This window comes from Paramormyrops kingsleyae, chromosome 6 (assembly GCF_048594095.1).
Source record: "Paramormyrops kingsleyae isolate MSU_618 chromosome 6, PKINGS_0.4, whole genome shotgun sequence".
Lineage (NCBI taxonomy): Eukaryota > Metazoa > Chordata > Actinopteri > Osteoglossiformes > Mormyridae > Paramormyrops > Paramormyrops kingsleyae.
The window spans coordinates 16443595-16458905 of NC_132802.1; the positions used below are offsets into that span (position 1 = coordinate 16443595).

General features: G+C 45.0%; 1 protein-coding gene across 1 annotated transcript; it reads left to right on the forward strand.

Moving 5' to 3' along the window:
• The first annotated feature begins 243 nt into the window (after positions 1 to 243).
• Positions 244 to 15190, forward strand: nup88 (nucleoporin 88). Its single transcript, XM_023833154.2, has 16 exons — positions 244 to 566; positions 1778 to 1947; positions 3664 to 3789; positions 4027 to 4113; positions 5357 to 5536; positions 5627 to 5982; positions 8989 to 9087; positions 9192 to 9282; positions 12434 to 12538; positions 12632 to 12784; positions 12990 to 13118; positions 13229 to 13294; positions 13952 to 14032; positions 14115 to 14241; positions 14630 to 14748; positions 14825 to 15190. The coding sequence occupies exons 1-16, from the start codon at positions 333 to 335 to the stop codon at positions 14886 to 14888; spliced, it is 2187 nt and encodes a 728-aa protein (XP_023688922.1). The 5' UTR covers positions 244 to 332; the 3' UTR covers positions 14889 to 15190.
• The last annotated feature ends 121 nt before the right edge of the window (positions 15191 to 15311 follow it).

The window sequence follows — 15311 nt, forward strand, 5'->3', positions numbered from 1 at the left end:
GTAACACATGATACCGGAATGTACGCATTACTTAAATAATAAGAACGAATCTACTTAAATGCACGTCATTGACGTCAAATATTACAGACATTGACTTTTAGTGAGTTTCTTTGCTCAAGAGTAATCTGAAATCTTACTTAATTCAGTTAAGTTTCACACCTAAAGAATTGACGTTTTTGTAATTTAACTACACTTCCCAGAGTCGCCACTTCCGACAGCTCATTCCTCTGAGGCGATTGGAGATAACGGAGGAAACGGAGGAAAGTAAAGTGCGATTCTATTGGTGCTTCGGCGTTAGTCGTCATTCTACTAAAAGAGGGGTTACGCTGAAAATGGCGGCGTTCTCTGGCGAAATATGGAGGAATGAGCTGACTAGGCACGACATTTTCACCAAATTGCGCGACAAGCTTAATGCGGAGCCCCAGGCTTGCGGCAGGAGATGTGCCAAAAACCTGACGTTTTGCCTGGACGGGGATTTTTTTGTGTGGAACGACGTGGACAGTGTGTTTTACACCACCAACCTGAGGCGACTGAACACGGAGAGCGCGGATGGCGCGAGGCACCAGGTTCGCGCGCCGGTTTGTCAGACACACAGCCGCGGAGAAACACGCTTACATTCCCGCTAGCTGTACTGTTTAGGTGTACCGTATCTGTTTTTTTGTCCTAAGTCAACCTGTATTTTTTTACGGCGCGAGGCGGCACGAAATTGGCACTCGAGCCACCGGAAAAAACCTCACACTTGTACATTCGGACAACTGTGGTGCTGAGGTATCACCCGCCACATGGCTGCACTCAGGTTCTTATCCCTGAGGTGGTTTGTCGTGTGGTGGGTGCGACAACGCACTGTGATCAGTGCATGCTCCTTACCTCTCATTTATATTAGCAGTCTGTGTAGTTTGTACATGTGTCTTAGGTGGATTCAACCTCATATCGACTACGGCTCAGTAGTATGACGTTAATTAGTGCCAAACGAAAGAGCCCTGTGCTTTGCTGGGTGAAGGTGGTCTCCCTTTGTTGCGAGACCTTGCCTGCAGCAGCTACCAGAATCGCCTGAATCCTGGTGGCCCCGGCGTTTATCAGGGTTGCTAGCTTTGGTCAGCTAGCTGGCGTGAGATTTTCAGTTCCAGACAAGTTTGAAAACGCATTTGCCTGTATGTAACAGTTATATTATGTTGTAAATATTCTGAAGGGTTGGCAGACTACCCCATGCTTTTGATGTAGCTAATTTTAGGATTATAGTGGAATAATATAAGATTTCTTGCAGGAGCATTTAAGTCTGAAAGCGTGAGTGTCGCCAGATGCGTGAGAGCTGGCAATCCTGGGTTATGAGTTCAACTCCCAGCCTGTCATGCCGGACCCGCCTTTACTTTAGTTTCTCTAAACCAGGGGCAGCCCTTATACTCATTCTTCAGGAGTTCCTGTTACTCCATTTTCCAGGGCGTTTCAAGTGCTGTCCTTGGATTTAAGGGTGAAACCTATACTTAAATTGATGATAAACAGAAATGGTAGCAAAAATTAAATGTTAATGATATGCTGTTGACATCAACTGTGTTATAGGAGTTGTCCCGGAGAGGTCTGGGTGGAAGTTAATATAGCAGATTGAAAGGGTTGTTATTTCTGATTTCCAAAGCCGAAATGAATTGTGGAAGATGGTTTTTTACAGAAGACAGTCATGTTCTATAGATCTTGTAGGTCTGATTACTGAAATAATGGCACCCCACTTTGATGAACCAATCGTGGGCTGCAAATGCACTGGCCTCTGCCTCTTTCCCACTAGACCCTGCTGTGCATCAACCCACCCCGGTTCGATGTGTGTGAGGTGCTGCTCAGCCCCACGCAGTACCATGTGGCCCTCATCGGCCGCCGCGGGGCCACAGTCCTGGAGCTGCCCCAGCGATGGGGCAAGAAGTCAGAGTTCGAGGGGGGGTGCAGCGAAATCAATTGCAAGTGAGTAATTTCCCCTGTCTCTCTACTTGTCATACCCCTGTTAATGGTCAGGTGACCCATTGATTTGTGATTGGGGGTGAATCTCAATACAAAGACTGCAAAGACCATACTTGTGGTCTTTGCAAGACCAGTCTTGCTAACTTGCCTTCCAAGAACCAACTTGCGGCATAATGAATCATGGGATTGGTCTCGTTCAGCAAGGATACTACCGATGTGTCCTTGATGTTTGAAGCGGAGCAAGACCAACATCTGGGGATATTTACTGTCCTCTGTACATGTTTTAGTATTGGAACTGGTCTTCAGCAATGGTAGATGACGTAAAACGGGTACACGAGAACACAAGTATAGACAAGTATGTATTATTGAAATTCACCTTGGCTCTCCACTTGTCACACTCCCTTTCAGGTCACTCATTGTCAGGTGACTCATTGATTTGTGATTTGGTGTTTATTTGAAATGGCACCATATTTTTTCTGGTCTGATGCTATACCGAATGCATTGCTTGTCAGAAAGTAGTTTTTCCATGAGTATACCCACCAGAGTTTTGTCAAGAGTTGGAGGTGGCATGAAATTCGACAGACAGCTGCCTTGTAATTCTCTGTCCAGGGAATAAACTAGGAATAAATAAGTATTACTGTATAGAAGCTGTGCAAAGATATTTTTATGCCATTGCTAAATACCTTATGGCTGAATTAATGCTATGATATTCTGTCATGTTGGTAGGGTTCTCACTGATTCTGAGATGGGCTAATAGTTTTTTTTTTTTTTTTTTTTTAAATCCTGCTTTTTTTTTATTTATTTTTTTATTTTATAAATCTGGGTTGTGTAGCCAGCCCTGTATCTCAAAGCAGGATTTCTTGCTTGGCTGAATAACTTTTTAAAGTATTTAAGCCTGGATGCAGGCTAAAGCATTTGTGGTTGTAGCTCAAACTTGGAATGAGCTGCCTCTGCATATTCATCTGGCCCCAATATTTACGTTGAAAACCCGTCTTAAAACTCACTTTAATTCTTTGACTTTTAACTCTGCATAGGAGCTATTTTTTGTCTTTACTTTTACAATACTTTGGTTTGTTACTTGGGTCCTATCTTACAAATAGAACCTTCTCGGTGAATATAGGCACTTATTCCTCCTCTATTGTATCCATTACCTGCGGTGAGGCCCAAGGCTCTGTTTTTGGTCCTCTGCTCATTTCCTTTTATATGTTCCCCCTGGGAAATATACGACAAACCCACAATATCCGTAATCCACCATTTTTATGCTGATGTCAGTCCATTTAAAATGTGGTACCTTAAATCCGACATGAAATCCAGCTTTTTGAAATGGGTGTCCCGTTAACAGGCTGCACAAAATGGCATTTGGCTCTGCTCTCAGTGTTAAATTCCAAGAAACATTTTGGCTTTCTGAAGAAGGATGAAGATTTGTCATGCTGTTACCATGTCTAAAACTAGCGTGTTTCTATTATTACGAGAGCCATAGGTTAAGGTGGATCAAAGTGAAGTTTAGCACTCTTTCCCCCTGGAGGTAGTTCAGACACACTGCTGCTTAGAGGAAACACCTGTGATCCATGTGGCTTTCCTCCCATGGGATGCAAAGTTTAGTTAACTCTCACACTGAGCCAGAGGAAGGCATCACTCCCCTGCTCTATTGTCCCTGTTTTGCCCCCCCCCCCCACCAGAACCCAGCCTGCCCATGTGACCGCCATGTTTCCTTCCCAGGACCATCCCCGTGGCCGAGCGCTTCTTCACTAGCTCCACCTCTGTCACCCTCCAGCAGGCTGCCTGGTACCCCAGCGAGACCGAGGAGCCCCACTTGGTGCTACTGACATCTGACAATACCCTCAGGTGAAGGCAGGGGGTGCCATCATGTTGCCATCTCCCGCTAACTCAGCTGGTTATCTTCCTGTGGCTGGCACCCCAGTTACCCCATACCTAATACCCTCAGAACCTTAAGGCTACATGTTTACCCCCTGGCCAGTACCCTGGAATTGACTGAATCCTTGGACACCTTTTGGACCACCTGGGAGTTCTCCTCTGCGCAGTACTCAGCTATCCTGCTGTGTTTGTGTGTATTTCCGGCAGATTCTACAGCCTGAAAGAGCCCCAGAGCCCAGCGCAGGTACTGCCTGTGTCCCAGTCTGATGAAGAGGGGGCCGTTCACACCAGGGGGTGAGTCTGCTTTGTATTATCATTATTTTTTCATACAAGTCGATATCAATAATTATCACAATTTTCTCTATGTCAAGGATCTGTTTTTGCTTAAAATTCCCTTTGGGTTCCCCTTCAGCAGATTCATAACATGAAAATGACCAATGGTAAACTGAAATTTTAGTTTTAATAAATAAATCGTACAAAAGATCTTTTTTGACTTGTGCTGTAATGCTAGAAAATGTTGACACTATTGTTTGCTTTTTTCTCTGACGTGCTTGTTGCTCGTTTAGAGGATGGGTTTGACATTGCTGTTAGTTGACATCCATCCCGTAATGAACAATAAAATGGTATGATCTGTTTCAATATGATACACGATTTGTCCCGTATTTCTTCAGGCTGAAAGTGGAAACCCTAATGACTGGTGTCTTTGTGCTTGCATTATGTATGTTCTACTGGAGGGCAATATTTCAAGTGGTGGAATAAGTTGGTAGTATTTCCAGTTTTAGTTGGCACACTTTTCCAGAGAGTTTACAGTATTAAGGACCAGTCTTGCATATTGGACTTTAAACTGTCGCACCACCTACGTCTTGCTTTATCTACAAATTTTTCCTTTTTAAAATGAAGGTAGTGGCTGCTGAGATATCAGTTTCTTCACTGACACTTGAAGTTTCCTCTGAGGGAGTACTTATGTCTTTTGTGGTATTACCAAAACAGTATCATTTGCTGTGCTCTGCTAACTCAGTCAACCTTGATCTGCATGTGCTGGGCATAGGTCATCTGTTCTTACTTAAATATGATTGGTTATAATTCTGTTCGTTTCTGTGATGTGGTAGGTGATGTGCAGCAGTATTCCTTATCGACCGTTGATCAAAGTTTTTCATTTACATATTGTTTAAATTTTATTTGGCAGTAATTTGATATATCGTTTATATCACCCCGCTGTAACATGCAGTGTGTGGCTAGGATGCTGCGCCTCTGGACGAAAGGTTGTCTGTTCAAATCCCAGGGCTGGCAGAGTGATATCATCATTGGGCCTCTGAGCGAGGCCGTTAACCCCCAGTTGCTATAGGGACTGGTTGACCCTGCTTTCTCCGAAACCTGTGTTGTCTTGGATAAAAGCGTCTGTTGAAATAAAGCTAAATGTAAAATGTAAAGCAATTACTCACCCCCCTTTCTATTAAGAGAGGTACATGACTGATCTCACCCCCGCTTTTTGTTGCTGAATTGACTCCTTGTGAAGTTGTGACACTCTCGCCCGCAGCCGATCCTACGCCGCCTCCCTTGGGGAAATCGCTGTGGCATTCTCCTTCGGCCCGCCAGTGACCACGGCGCCGCGGCGGCCTGTGTCCCACCTCGCCAGGGAGGAGCTGCCCGCATACCCACTCTACATCCTGTACGAGAATGGCGAGACCTACCTGAGCTACGTCAGCTTGGCACACAGGTAATAGCATGCTGGACATTGGATGGTGGGATGGGCCATAGCCCCACCAGGAAGCCTCCCATGTCACATGACCATGTCACCCTCCTCTAGTGGCAGCAGTCTGCGGAAGCCTGGGGGCCCCCTGCCCATGTACCCCGCGGCTGAGGACAACTACGGCTATGATGCTTGTGCCGTGGTCTGCCTGCCCTGTGTGCCAAACATCCTGGTCATCGCCACAGAGTCGGGTACCCTGTACCACTGTATCGTGCTGGACGAGGACGAGGACGAGCACACAGGGAGTGCTACAGGCCAGGGTGAAGCCCAGCGATGGGCACGGGGCTCAGAGGCTGTGCCCTCGCTCTACGTGTTTGAGTGTGTGGAGTTGGAACTCGCTCTCAAGTTGGCCACCGGGGAGGAGGAGGAGTCAGTGGAGTCAGATTTCACTTGCCCAATCAGGCTGCACCAAGGTTAGATCCATACCCCTCTTTACTCTAGGAGCCCATGTTTGAGTAGTACCTGGATTGGCCACTAGGGGGGCCGTTTAGCCTAAGGGTACTTTTCCACCGCACCAGGTACCATATTGTTGGTACTGTTCCCTTTTCCATTGACTTCCGGTCAGGTAACAGTACTTAAAGTGGCAAACCACCTGGGGTACTTCAGTACTTTGAGGTGAGACTTGAAATGCTTTCTTTGTCGATTAGTTATGCAAATAGCCTGCCTCTGAAACATAATACAACCACTGCCTTGAAAACGGTTGCAAATACAAAAAACAATGATAAAATAAAAAAATAAAAAAGTAATAATGGATACGTGGACCAGTGAAGAGACCCAAGCTTAAATTGCTATCTGGTCTGAAGAACTGATCCAGTAAGATCAAGATTCAATTCAGTCCAATTTTATTTGAATAAGGCACTTTAACAACATTACATTGTCTCAAAGCACTTTAATTATCCCTGCCAAAATCCCTCAGTTAGCAAGCAAGAGGCAACAGTGGCAAAGAAACTCCCTAGAAGGAAGAAACCTTGGGAGGAACCAGACTCAGAGAGACCGCATCCTCCAGGGGGCGGCAGAGGAAGTCGAACGAACAGGATGGAAAAATACAGTCCAAATTTTAAGCCTTGAGTCTCAATACGGAGGGCAGGCGGGTGATGGCACACAGGTGCTGGTGCTGTTTCTGACAGGAGGATGACCAGTGGTACAGCAGGGTAGGCAGAATATCTTGATTATTTATTTACATTTTTTGGGGGGGGTTTCTGATGGCAGGATGGCATGACAAGAAATAAAGTATTTTGTGTAATTACTAGGACAGCACTGTATTGGAAAATTTTCAGATTCGCATTGTGATTTTGTTCTAATAAATATTGGGGTATTTATAAAGCAAAAAAAGAAGTTCAACATTGTGATTTGAACAACAAGAATGATTATGATTGTCTGAGAACGCATACAGCACTCATTCAAAAGCAGCGGAGGTAAACTTTTAAACAGATTTTTAAACACATACTACGGTATTGTTGAAAAGGAACAGTCATTAAAATGACGAATCTTTGTTTTTCTATGACAGTAAAACCTATTTGAAAAAGCCTGATTTTAATCTAGCGATGTAAGAATGACGTTCATAACATGCAGTGTTGGTATTAATATCCAGCCCTATAATATACTACAGCCATTTTTCAGATTCAGTGCAAACCTCCCCGCCTCGCGTTGTGATGTCATTTGGCACCAGTACCAGATTTTATGCCAATGTAAAACCAACACCTTGAAGTACCATACTTCTGGTACTTTCTTGAAGCATCAAAAGTTCAGTACCTGGTGTGGTGGAAGAGCTGTACAGATAAACTGTACAGTTTCCAATGTACAGTTTTAGCACCCCTGGTCAGATGATATGTGGTGTTATGTTTCTTGGTAAAAAGTTAATACATCCTCTGCAGGGAAAAAACACCTTAGTATAATGTATTGAAATTTTAATTGCTGCTACTTTGCTGAATTTTACAAACTGCGGAGAGATGCATAAAATGTGGGATTTTGGGCGCCCAAAGAAATATTCCTAGGTCATCTTGCACTGCATGTTTGAAGTCTACCCACAGATCTGGGGACTGTGAATGCTGTCCTTAATCTCGTAATGTATCGTTGTAGCTCATGGTTGATTTTGAGGTATTTTTGGATTATTGTGCAATATGCAGCCTCTGTCAGCTTCATTTTCTTCACTGACGTTGCGATATTAGGTGGCACATTTTGTAATAGAGTCATCGTTCCCACCACCAGTGTAGTATTTATTGCCCCACTGCCTGCCGTGCAGTCCCAAAGAATGACAGGTCCACCCCATGCTTAACAGTTGCCAAAGTCTTCAGAGGTTCCTCCTTTTTGGTGATTGTAGCTGGTTTCCAAAAAGCCTCTGATTCTTCTGAGGCTTTTGCTATGTTCTTCATGCCTCGACTTTCATGAGATTGTAGGTTAGGGTGCAAAATGTTTGCATGCAAAGCTGCACTGTAGCTTGGTGCAGCCCCGCTCCCACATCAGTATGCCCTGCAGCTGAACCTTTGCAGTGACATGGCGGCTTTGTTTTGCTTTGCAATCCCTGCAGTCCTTGCTCAGACCGGTCTTAGTCAACAAACAACAAATAACAAGCAAATGTATTTTTTTTTATAGTGCTTTATCGCAACATTACATTGTCTCAAAGCGCTTTACAGCATCCCTGCCCAAAACCCCCAGTGAGTAAGCCATAGGCGACAGTGGCAAGGGAAAAACTCCCTAGAAGGAAGAAACCGTGGGAGGGACCAGACTCAAAGTGGGAGCCCATGCTCCAGGGGCCATCAGGGAGTGTCAAATAGGAGAGAAGAGTCCTGTAGGAGAGTTCTGCAGATCTAGACTTCACATTTAACCATTTCCCGTAAAGGTGCATTTCTTAATAGAAGTTAACATCAAAGTGGAAACTGCAATCGAGGAAGCTTCTGGATATCTATCTTTACCCTTCCCCCTCTTTGTAAGGCTTGAAGGATGGATTTTTTTAAGCATGCAGTTTCAACCAAGTTTGCTCAATCTTTTTCACGCAGCAGTAAGTTTAGAGAAGTTATGGCAGGTCAAGCAGAGGTTACTGTAATCTAATAGTCCTGCTACTTTATTGGGCAGCAGATTAGCCTTACAGTCCTACATCATACCATCAGGCCTCTTCTGTTTACATTTCAAATCAGATGCTTTTGTCCTCTCTGTCTGGAACCCCATCTGTGCAAAGGAATTTTCTGTTTCCCAGTCAGTGCTGATCACAGGAAAAGTTCGATCTAACCATTGACTCAATGGACGTTGGAGGCAGTTGTCAAAACTGTGCATTGATAAGTTTAATGTAGGTCGTGAAAATTTCCTTGTTGCTGTGAGATGAGGATTGTATGTAATATGTGAAGGATTTACTTGTATAAATTGGTGGCTGCATGGTGAACATGCTGACCCACCTGACTTGTTGGCCATCTCCTCTCCTGCAGATCCACTTTGCCAGTACAGGTACCACTGTACCCATGAGGCTGGCGTGCACAGTGTGGGCCTCACTTGGTTCAACAAGCTGCAGAAATTCCTCCAGTCTGGTGGGTACCCTCAACCCTGACCTCTTACATCTGGCCTGGTGGGCACACCTAACCTAAAGCCCTGGGCACCCCTAATCTCCGGGCTCTCTTCTTCTCTTGCACAGGCGAGGAGGATAAGGACAGTCTGCAGGAGCTAGCGGCTGAGCAGCGTTGTGTTGTGGAGCACATCCTCTGCACCCGGCCCCTGAGCAGCAGGTGGGAGCTCGCTTTGTGGTTGAGGCATGAGCCATCCAAATGTCTTCTAACCGTGGGAGGGTCATGTCTCATGTTAACACAGGGTTTATACAGTCATGAAATTCATGGAAAAAATAATGGGATTAAGAAACCATGTTTTCTAGACCTGGAAAAGTTATGGGAAATTAAAAAAAAATATCAGAAAGGTTTGGAAAAGTCTTAGGAATTTCAAAAACGATGTGCGAATGTTGATTTAAAAAAAACTATAACCCAGTCTCTTGATTATACTTTTTGTCTCTGCATTGATTGTGAGTATGGATGGCTGTTGGGGCAGAAAATGAGACAAAATGTCTCGACACGGCATTATTCCCTTTTAGATACGGTAAAAATGTCCATGTTTTGGCGACATAAAAAGACACGGAACAAGAAAACCCATGTACAAATGCATTGTCATGCAGCATCAACAGGGTACAAATGTGCATGTTAAAGTATTTCAGTACTGAGAGATACCTAATTCTTTTCCATTCAAAGCAAAGGCTTCAATCCGTAATGCATTAAATTGATTATTGTATCGTGTCTCTTATGTTGTCTCATTACCATAGAACATGTTTCCTTTTAATCTTAATCACACAAAATTTGTGAATTTCAATGGAGTGGTTCATTTTGTCTGATAAGCTGAATTATATATCTGACTTGGAACAAATGAAGTAAAAGACAACAATCTGTGTGAATTCATTAAGCTGGTAAAACTTAGTGCTAAATGTTTGTGTGTCCCCTTATAATTATCCTGATGTGACAAGCACAAACGTATAGAATGTGTGATGTTGAAATATCAGACCACACCAATTAATTGATGTTTCAGCATCATATATTAAATATGGTCTTGTAGACAATGCTAAAAGAGAAAATATTTTTATATATAATAATGTTAACTTGAGTGTAGAATGTGTAAAAACTGTATGAAATACAAATATGAGACGAAGCAAGAGTGACGTGTGTGCATTTGTGTGGGGTTTTGAGACGCCACAGTGCACTTTGCATATAAACACTTCAAATGTTATCTGTAAAAAAGATAGCTCTGTTATGAGCACAAGCTAATAAAATTAAATGCAGAATGTGTAAAGTTTGAGTATCAGACAGTTTAAAAATAGATGTGTGGAGGGGATGTGTCATTTAAGTAGTTACTGGAAGGAACACATTTTAATGTAAACACTTTCATAAAAGGTAGAAATTAATTTCTATCTCATAATTCCACTCATGTGTGAAAAGCTGCCACACACCCAAGGAGCTTTTCTTTCTACAGGAGTTTGGTAATGAAACTGAAACATCTGGTTTTAGACGACAATAATATATCAGTATGGTGTAGGGCCTCTTTTTGCGGTCAATACAGTATCAGTTCATCTTGGGAATGGCAGATACACATCCTGTACTGCGACCAGAAGGATTCTGAGCCATTCTGCTTGTAGAATAGTGGCCAAGTCACCACGTGACACTGGTGGAGGAAAACGTTTCCTGACTCACTCCTCCAAAATACCCCAAAGTGGCTCAATATTTAGATCTGATGCCTCTGGTTATGGGAGATGTTCAGCTTCACTTTCATGTTCATCAAACCACTCTGTCACTAGTCTTGCTATGCTTATTTGTGCATTATCATCCTGATACACGCCACCACCTTCAGGGTACGATGTACTATTAGGTGAACATTGTCCTTCAGGATGCTTCGGTAGTCTTTGGCTGTGATGTGCCCATCTAAGTCAACCATCACTGATCCACTCCCCAAGCTGCACTCTGGGTACTCAATAGTCATGGTGGTATGCTCCTTTGGGAATTCTCCACAACATAACACACATGGATGTGGAAAAGGCAGCGAAGGTGAACTCATCAGAGAATTGTACATGTTTCACATTGTCCATAGCCCATGACCATGCTGCTGGTACCATTGAAACAAACATTTGACATTGGCACAAGTGACCAAATGTTTGTCTATTGTTGCCTGACCATGAATATTGACCCTGTGGAACTCCTGGTGGAAACAGGAGTGTCAAGGTGCACATTAAATTCTGCAGTGAGTAGGGCAGCTGTGTTTCGTGGGTTTTTGGATACAATCCAGATTAGTGCCCGGACACCGCTTTCAGACAGCTTCCTCTTGTCTACAGTTACTCTTGTTAGATGTGGTCTGTCCTTTGTAGTGGTATGCCAACATGACCCTGGATACCGTGACTTTTGATACACCACAAAGACTTGTCCTGGTTACAGATGTACCAGCAAGATGCACACCAACAATATGTCCTCGTTTGAACTCTGTCTCCCATTATGTTGTGTGGATTGCAGTTATTTTTTGTACAGCTGTGCTATTGCTCTGCTGATAGAACCTTCATTCTCAGCTCTTACTGATGGAATTTGAAGTCAGTGAAGGTTGGCCACCAGACCATGATATATATAGGCGTGAAACCTCAAACACTATATTTCCAGTTTGTTTCATTGCCCAACCCCTGTACATGTTTATATGCAAAGTGCACAGTGGCATTATTTGTCTTTTTTATGCATTCTGCAACACATTGGGTACACTTCAAGTTGACTTATTTTGTTCTTACTTTTGTGACATACACAGTAGGGTGATTCTGACAGTGCACACAATGTCTTTCAGCACTCACTTTTAAAATTCAATTGTTTCTTGTTATGGCAAATGTAAAGAGTAAATTAATGATTAATTATCTGGTGATGGCTAGAACATACATATCCAAAGGATGAATGCAAGATCAAAATATCTGGTTCCTCTACACAAAGTACATGTTTGTAATGGTGTCACACGATGATGATCACATAACTTGGTTCACTTTTCCTGAATAGGTGGCACAAAAAAAAACTTTGAATCGATTCTTGGAAATTTAGCTTCAAGTCCTGGAGAAGTCATGAAAAACGACATTTGTCGATCAAAAAGTGTATGAAGCCTGTGATGTGTTAAAACAGGTTGAACTTCCTGGCGTGATGACGCGTGGTGGTACCCTAGTTTCCTATTTCCTGCACCTTAGCCGAGCCTACTCCACCATGGGGCAGCGTCCCACATGAAGAGGAAACCCTGCTCGGGCGACTTGCAGTACCAATACTGTCAGCTTTGGGAATCCAGAGTCTGTGTAGCCCACATTGACATTCTGTGTTCCCTGTGCCCTAGCCTGTCGGCCCCGATCCGAGGCTTCTGGATCGTGTCAGACCTGTCCTTGGGGGCTACCATGATCTGCATAACCAGTGCCTACGAGTGCCTGCTGCTGCCACTGCTGTAAGGCTGCCACCTACCCGTCCCAGGAAAGTGCCCTCTTGGGAAGATTGTGCCTTAGCAACCGTAATCTCTGGTCTGCATTTACCTTAATAGGAGTTCCATCCGGCCCCCTTCCCCTCCCCTGCTCTGCTCACACCCGGGGCCGGCCCCTGGAAGCTCTCCGCTGTGCGGGTTGGGCAGCGACTCCTTCGAGCAGCACATCCGCAACATCCTGGCGCGAAGTTCGACGAACCCCCTTCTGCTCAGGTAAACCTTTGATTTGCCGTGATGTCATTGTGAGGTTGCTTTGGGTCAACTGTGATGGTCTCCTGTAGTAGAACTGTCATTTTTCACTTTAAAGATATAGGCTGGGAGGTGATTGTTGAAGCACGTTCAGCCGGTCAAGCTAGAGTCCAGTTTGCTCGCAGCCCCAAGTCCACAGCCGAGCCGTAACCCACAGGCTGTGTTTCAGGTCCGGGGACAAGGAGACGTCTTCTCCGCTTCCTCCAGAGTGCCTGCAGCTACTGAGCAGGGCCACGCAGGTCTTCCGGGAGGAATACATCCTCAAGCAGGACACAGCACGGGAGGAGATGCAGAGAAGGTACGGTGCATGCCAAGCCACTGAGGCTGGCGGCGTTAGGATATTGCCGTTTTAGACTGACACCTGCTGCTATGGCTTGATGGTCCGTCTCACACTCGATCACCACCCAGGGTGAAGCTGCTGAATGAACAGAAGAAAAAGCAGCTGGCGGATTTGGCATTGTGCCGGGAGGAGAGGTGAGCAGCTCGGCGGCCTGTGGCCCCCATGCCCACAGCATTCTGAAGGTTGTACTGCTCATGCGTAACAATGCATCCGTCACTGCCTGTGGCCACTAGCTCGCCGATTTGAATCCCAGTCTCATGATAATGGTGATCATGCTGATGATGATTTTACTTATTTAATTTTAGTTATGGGCAGAATGGCTCACTGGTCAGTCCTGTAGCTTCACTCATCTAGGGTTTTTCCGTCCAAATGTGGGGCTGTGACGACCCTGACGTTTTCTCCAGGCCCTACTGGGAAGAGTGTGGCTGATCTTAATTGGCCTATCTTATAATTAATTGCTAATTGGTATTCTATATAAGACTCTGTAGGGAGGGAGACTGGGTGTGGGTCTTTGTGTGTTATGTAGTCATTTGTTGACCCCTTTAGTTGTTCTTTCTCTTGTGCATTTTATTTTTCTTTTTGTGCTATGTAGAATAAGGGTTGGTGGTGATTATTTGTTTCTCTATCCCTAGACTTTATTATGTAAAATTGAACACTTCTTGTTTCCTGGCCCTTTAGCTGTGCAACAGAGTAGATGGTCAGAAAGGAACTAACTTGTTTATTTTTAACCTCCAAAAAATTTCCTGCGAAGTCTTACTGAAAGACTGCGTCCCTCCTTCCCCGTTTTGCAGGAAGAGCCTGCGTGAGTCCGCTGAGCGGCTGGCAGATAAATACGAAGATGCCCGGTATCGACAGGAAGCCACCATGAACAGGTTTCTCTTCCTTCCATACCTGCGGTCGGAGAAGCCTGGGCCCACAGTGCCAGTTGGCTAAAATACACTCCCTCTACGGCAGGGTGAAGTACCTGTTGAGCAGCCTGTGTCGCCGGCTGCCAGTGCTCTCCAACAGCGAACGGGACATGCAGCGCGAGCTACAGGCCATCAGTGACCAGCTACGCCATCTAGACAACGGCATCAAGCAGGTCAGAACATGGGCCTTCCCCAGAGCCAGGGCTACGTCACAGCAAGGGAGGATCCCCATGCTCTTGGCCCAGTGAATATCTGGTACAATAAACACTGCAATGGGGTGTGAGGAAGGTGGTGCCACAGACACGCTGGGCCTAGACTAATAACAGAATATCTCAACTGTCTCAAACAGGCAATGTGGTCGAAAATAAACACCAGGCTAAAGTCGGGTAGCTAGTTACCATGATGATGCTGCTACCCCCCGTAAACTAAGGTTATGAACTTTGAGGGCAGCTGGGTGTAAGTCCCCTCAATGACGAGCACAAGTTTGCTGCAGGTCAGACAGGTTAGTTTTCCTCCAAAATAGAACCCACTGAGGTACTAAACCCAGGTGCTGTCCCCCAGGTCAACATGAAGATGGAATATCAGCAGAAGCAGGCGAGAGAGGGTGTGAAGCCCACCAGGGATAGCATCGTGCTCAGCCCCCACCAGCGGAAGTGCATCCAAGGAGTCCTGAAGGAGCAGTGAGTGTCTGAAACCCACCCGGTTTCACAGGCCCCATGCATATCGTCTACTCACTCTGACGGACTGTCTCCACAGGGGCGAGCACATCGCGGACATGATGAAGCAGATCAAGGACATCAAGAATCATTTCAGCTTCTGAAGCTTCTCTGCTCAGATCGGGTTCTGCTGCAGGTCCAGACGTAACCCTGACCCATCTGAATCTCTCCTGTTATTGGAGGCATTTCTGCCGCAGATCCCGAAGCCTTAGTCGAGACAAAGCCGATCTCAGCAGCACTGCTCAAAGATGATGGAAGAAGCCTGCGGACAACTGTGGCTTTTTAATGGGTTACCTTAGTGGTGAAAACTAACACGGTCATGTTGTCCTGTAAAAAAGACTTGTATACATACCGAAACTTTTTTATATGTCTACTTAATTTGAAGAATAAAGTTCATGCTGTGAAATCCCCCCCTCCCTCTGCTCCTTCTGACAAGGGGCTTTTTGACGACTTAAAAAGAATGAAGATCAGAAGGTGGTCATCTGTGTAGAGACCGAGTCATGGAGGATGTGTGACTGGCAGTCGCC

Coding starts and splice junctions, on each gene's coding strand:
- nup88 (XM_023833154.2), top strand. CDS start 333: ATGGCGGCGTTCTCTGGCGAAATATGGAGGAATGAGCTGACTAGGCAC. Junction 3,790..4,026: donor ACATCTGACAATACCCTCAG/GTGAAGGCAGGG, acceptor TATTTCCGGCAG/ATTCTACAGCCTGAAAGAGC. Junction 13,295..13,951: donor GCATTGTGCCGGGAGGAGAG/GTGAGCAGCTCG, acceptor CCCGTTTTGCAG/GAAGAGCCTGCGTGAGTCCG.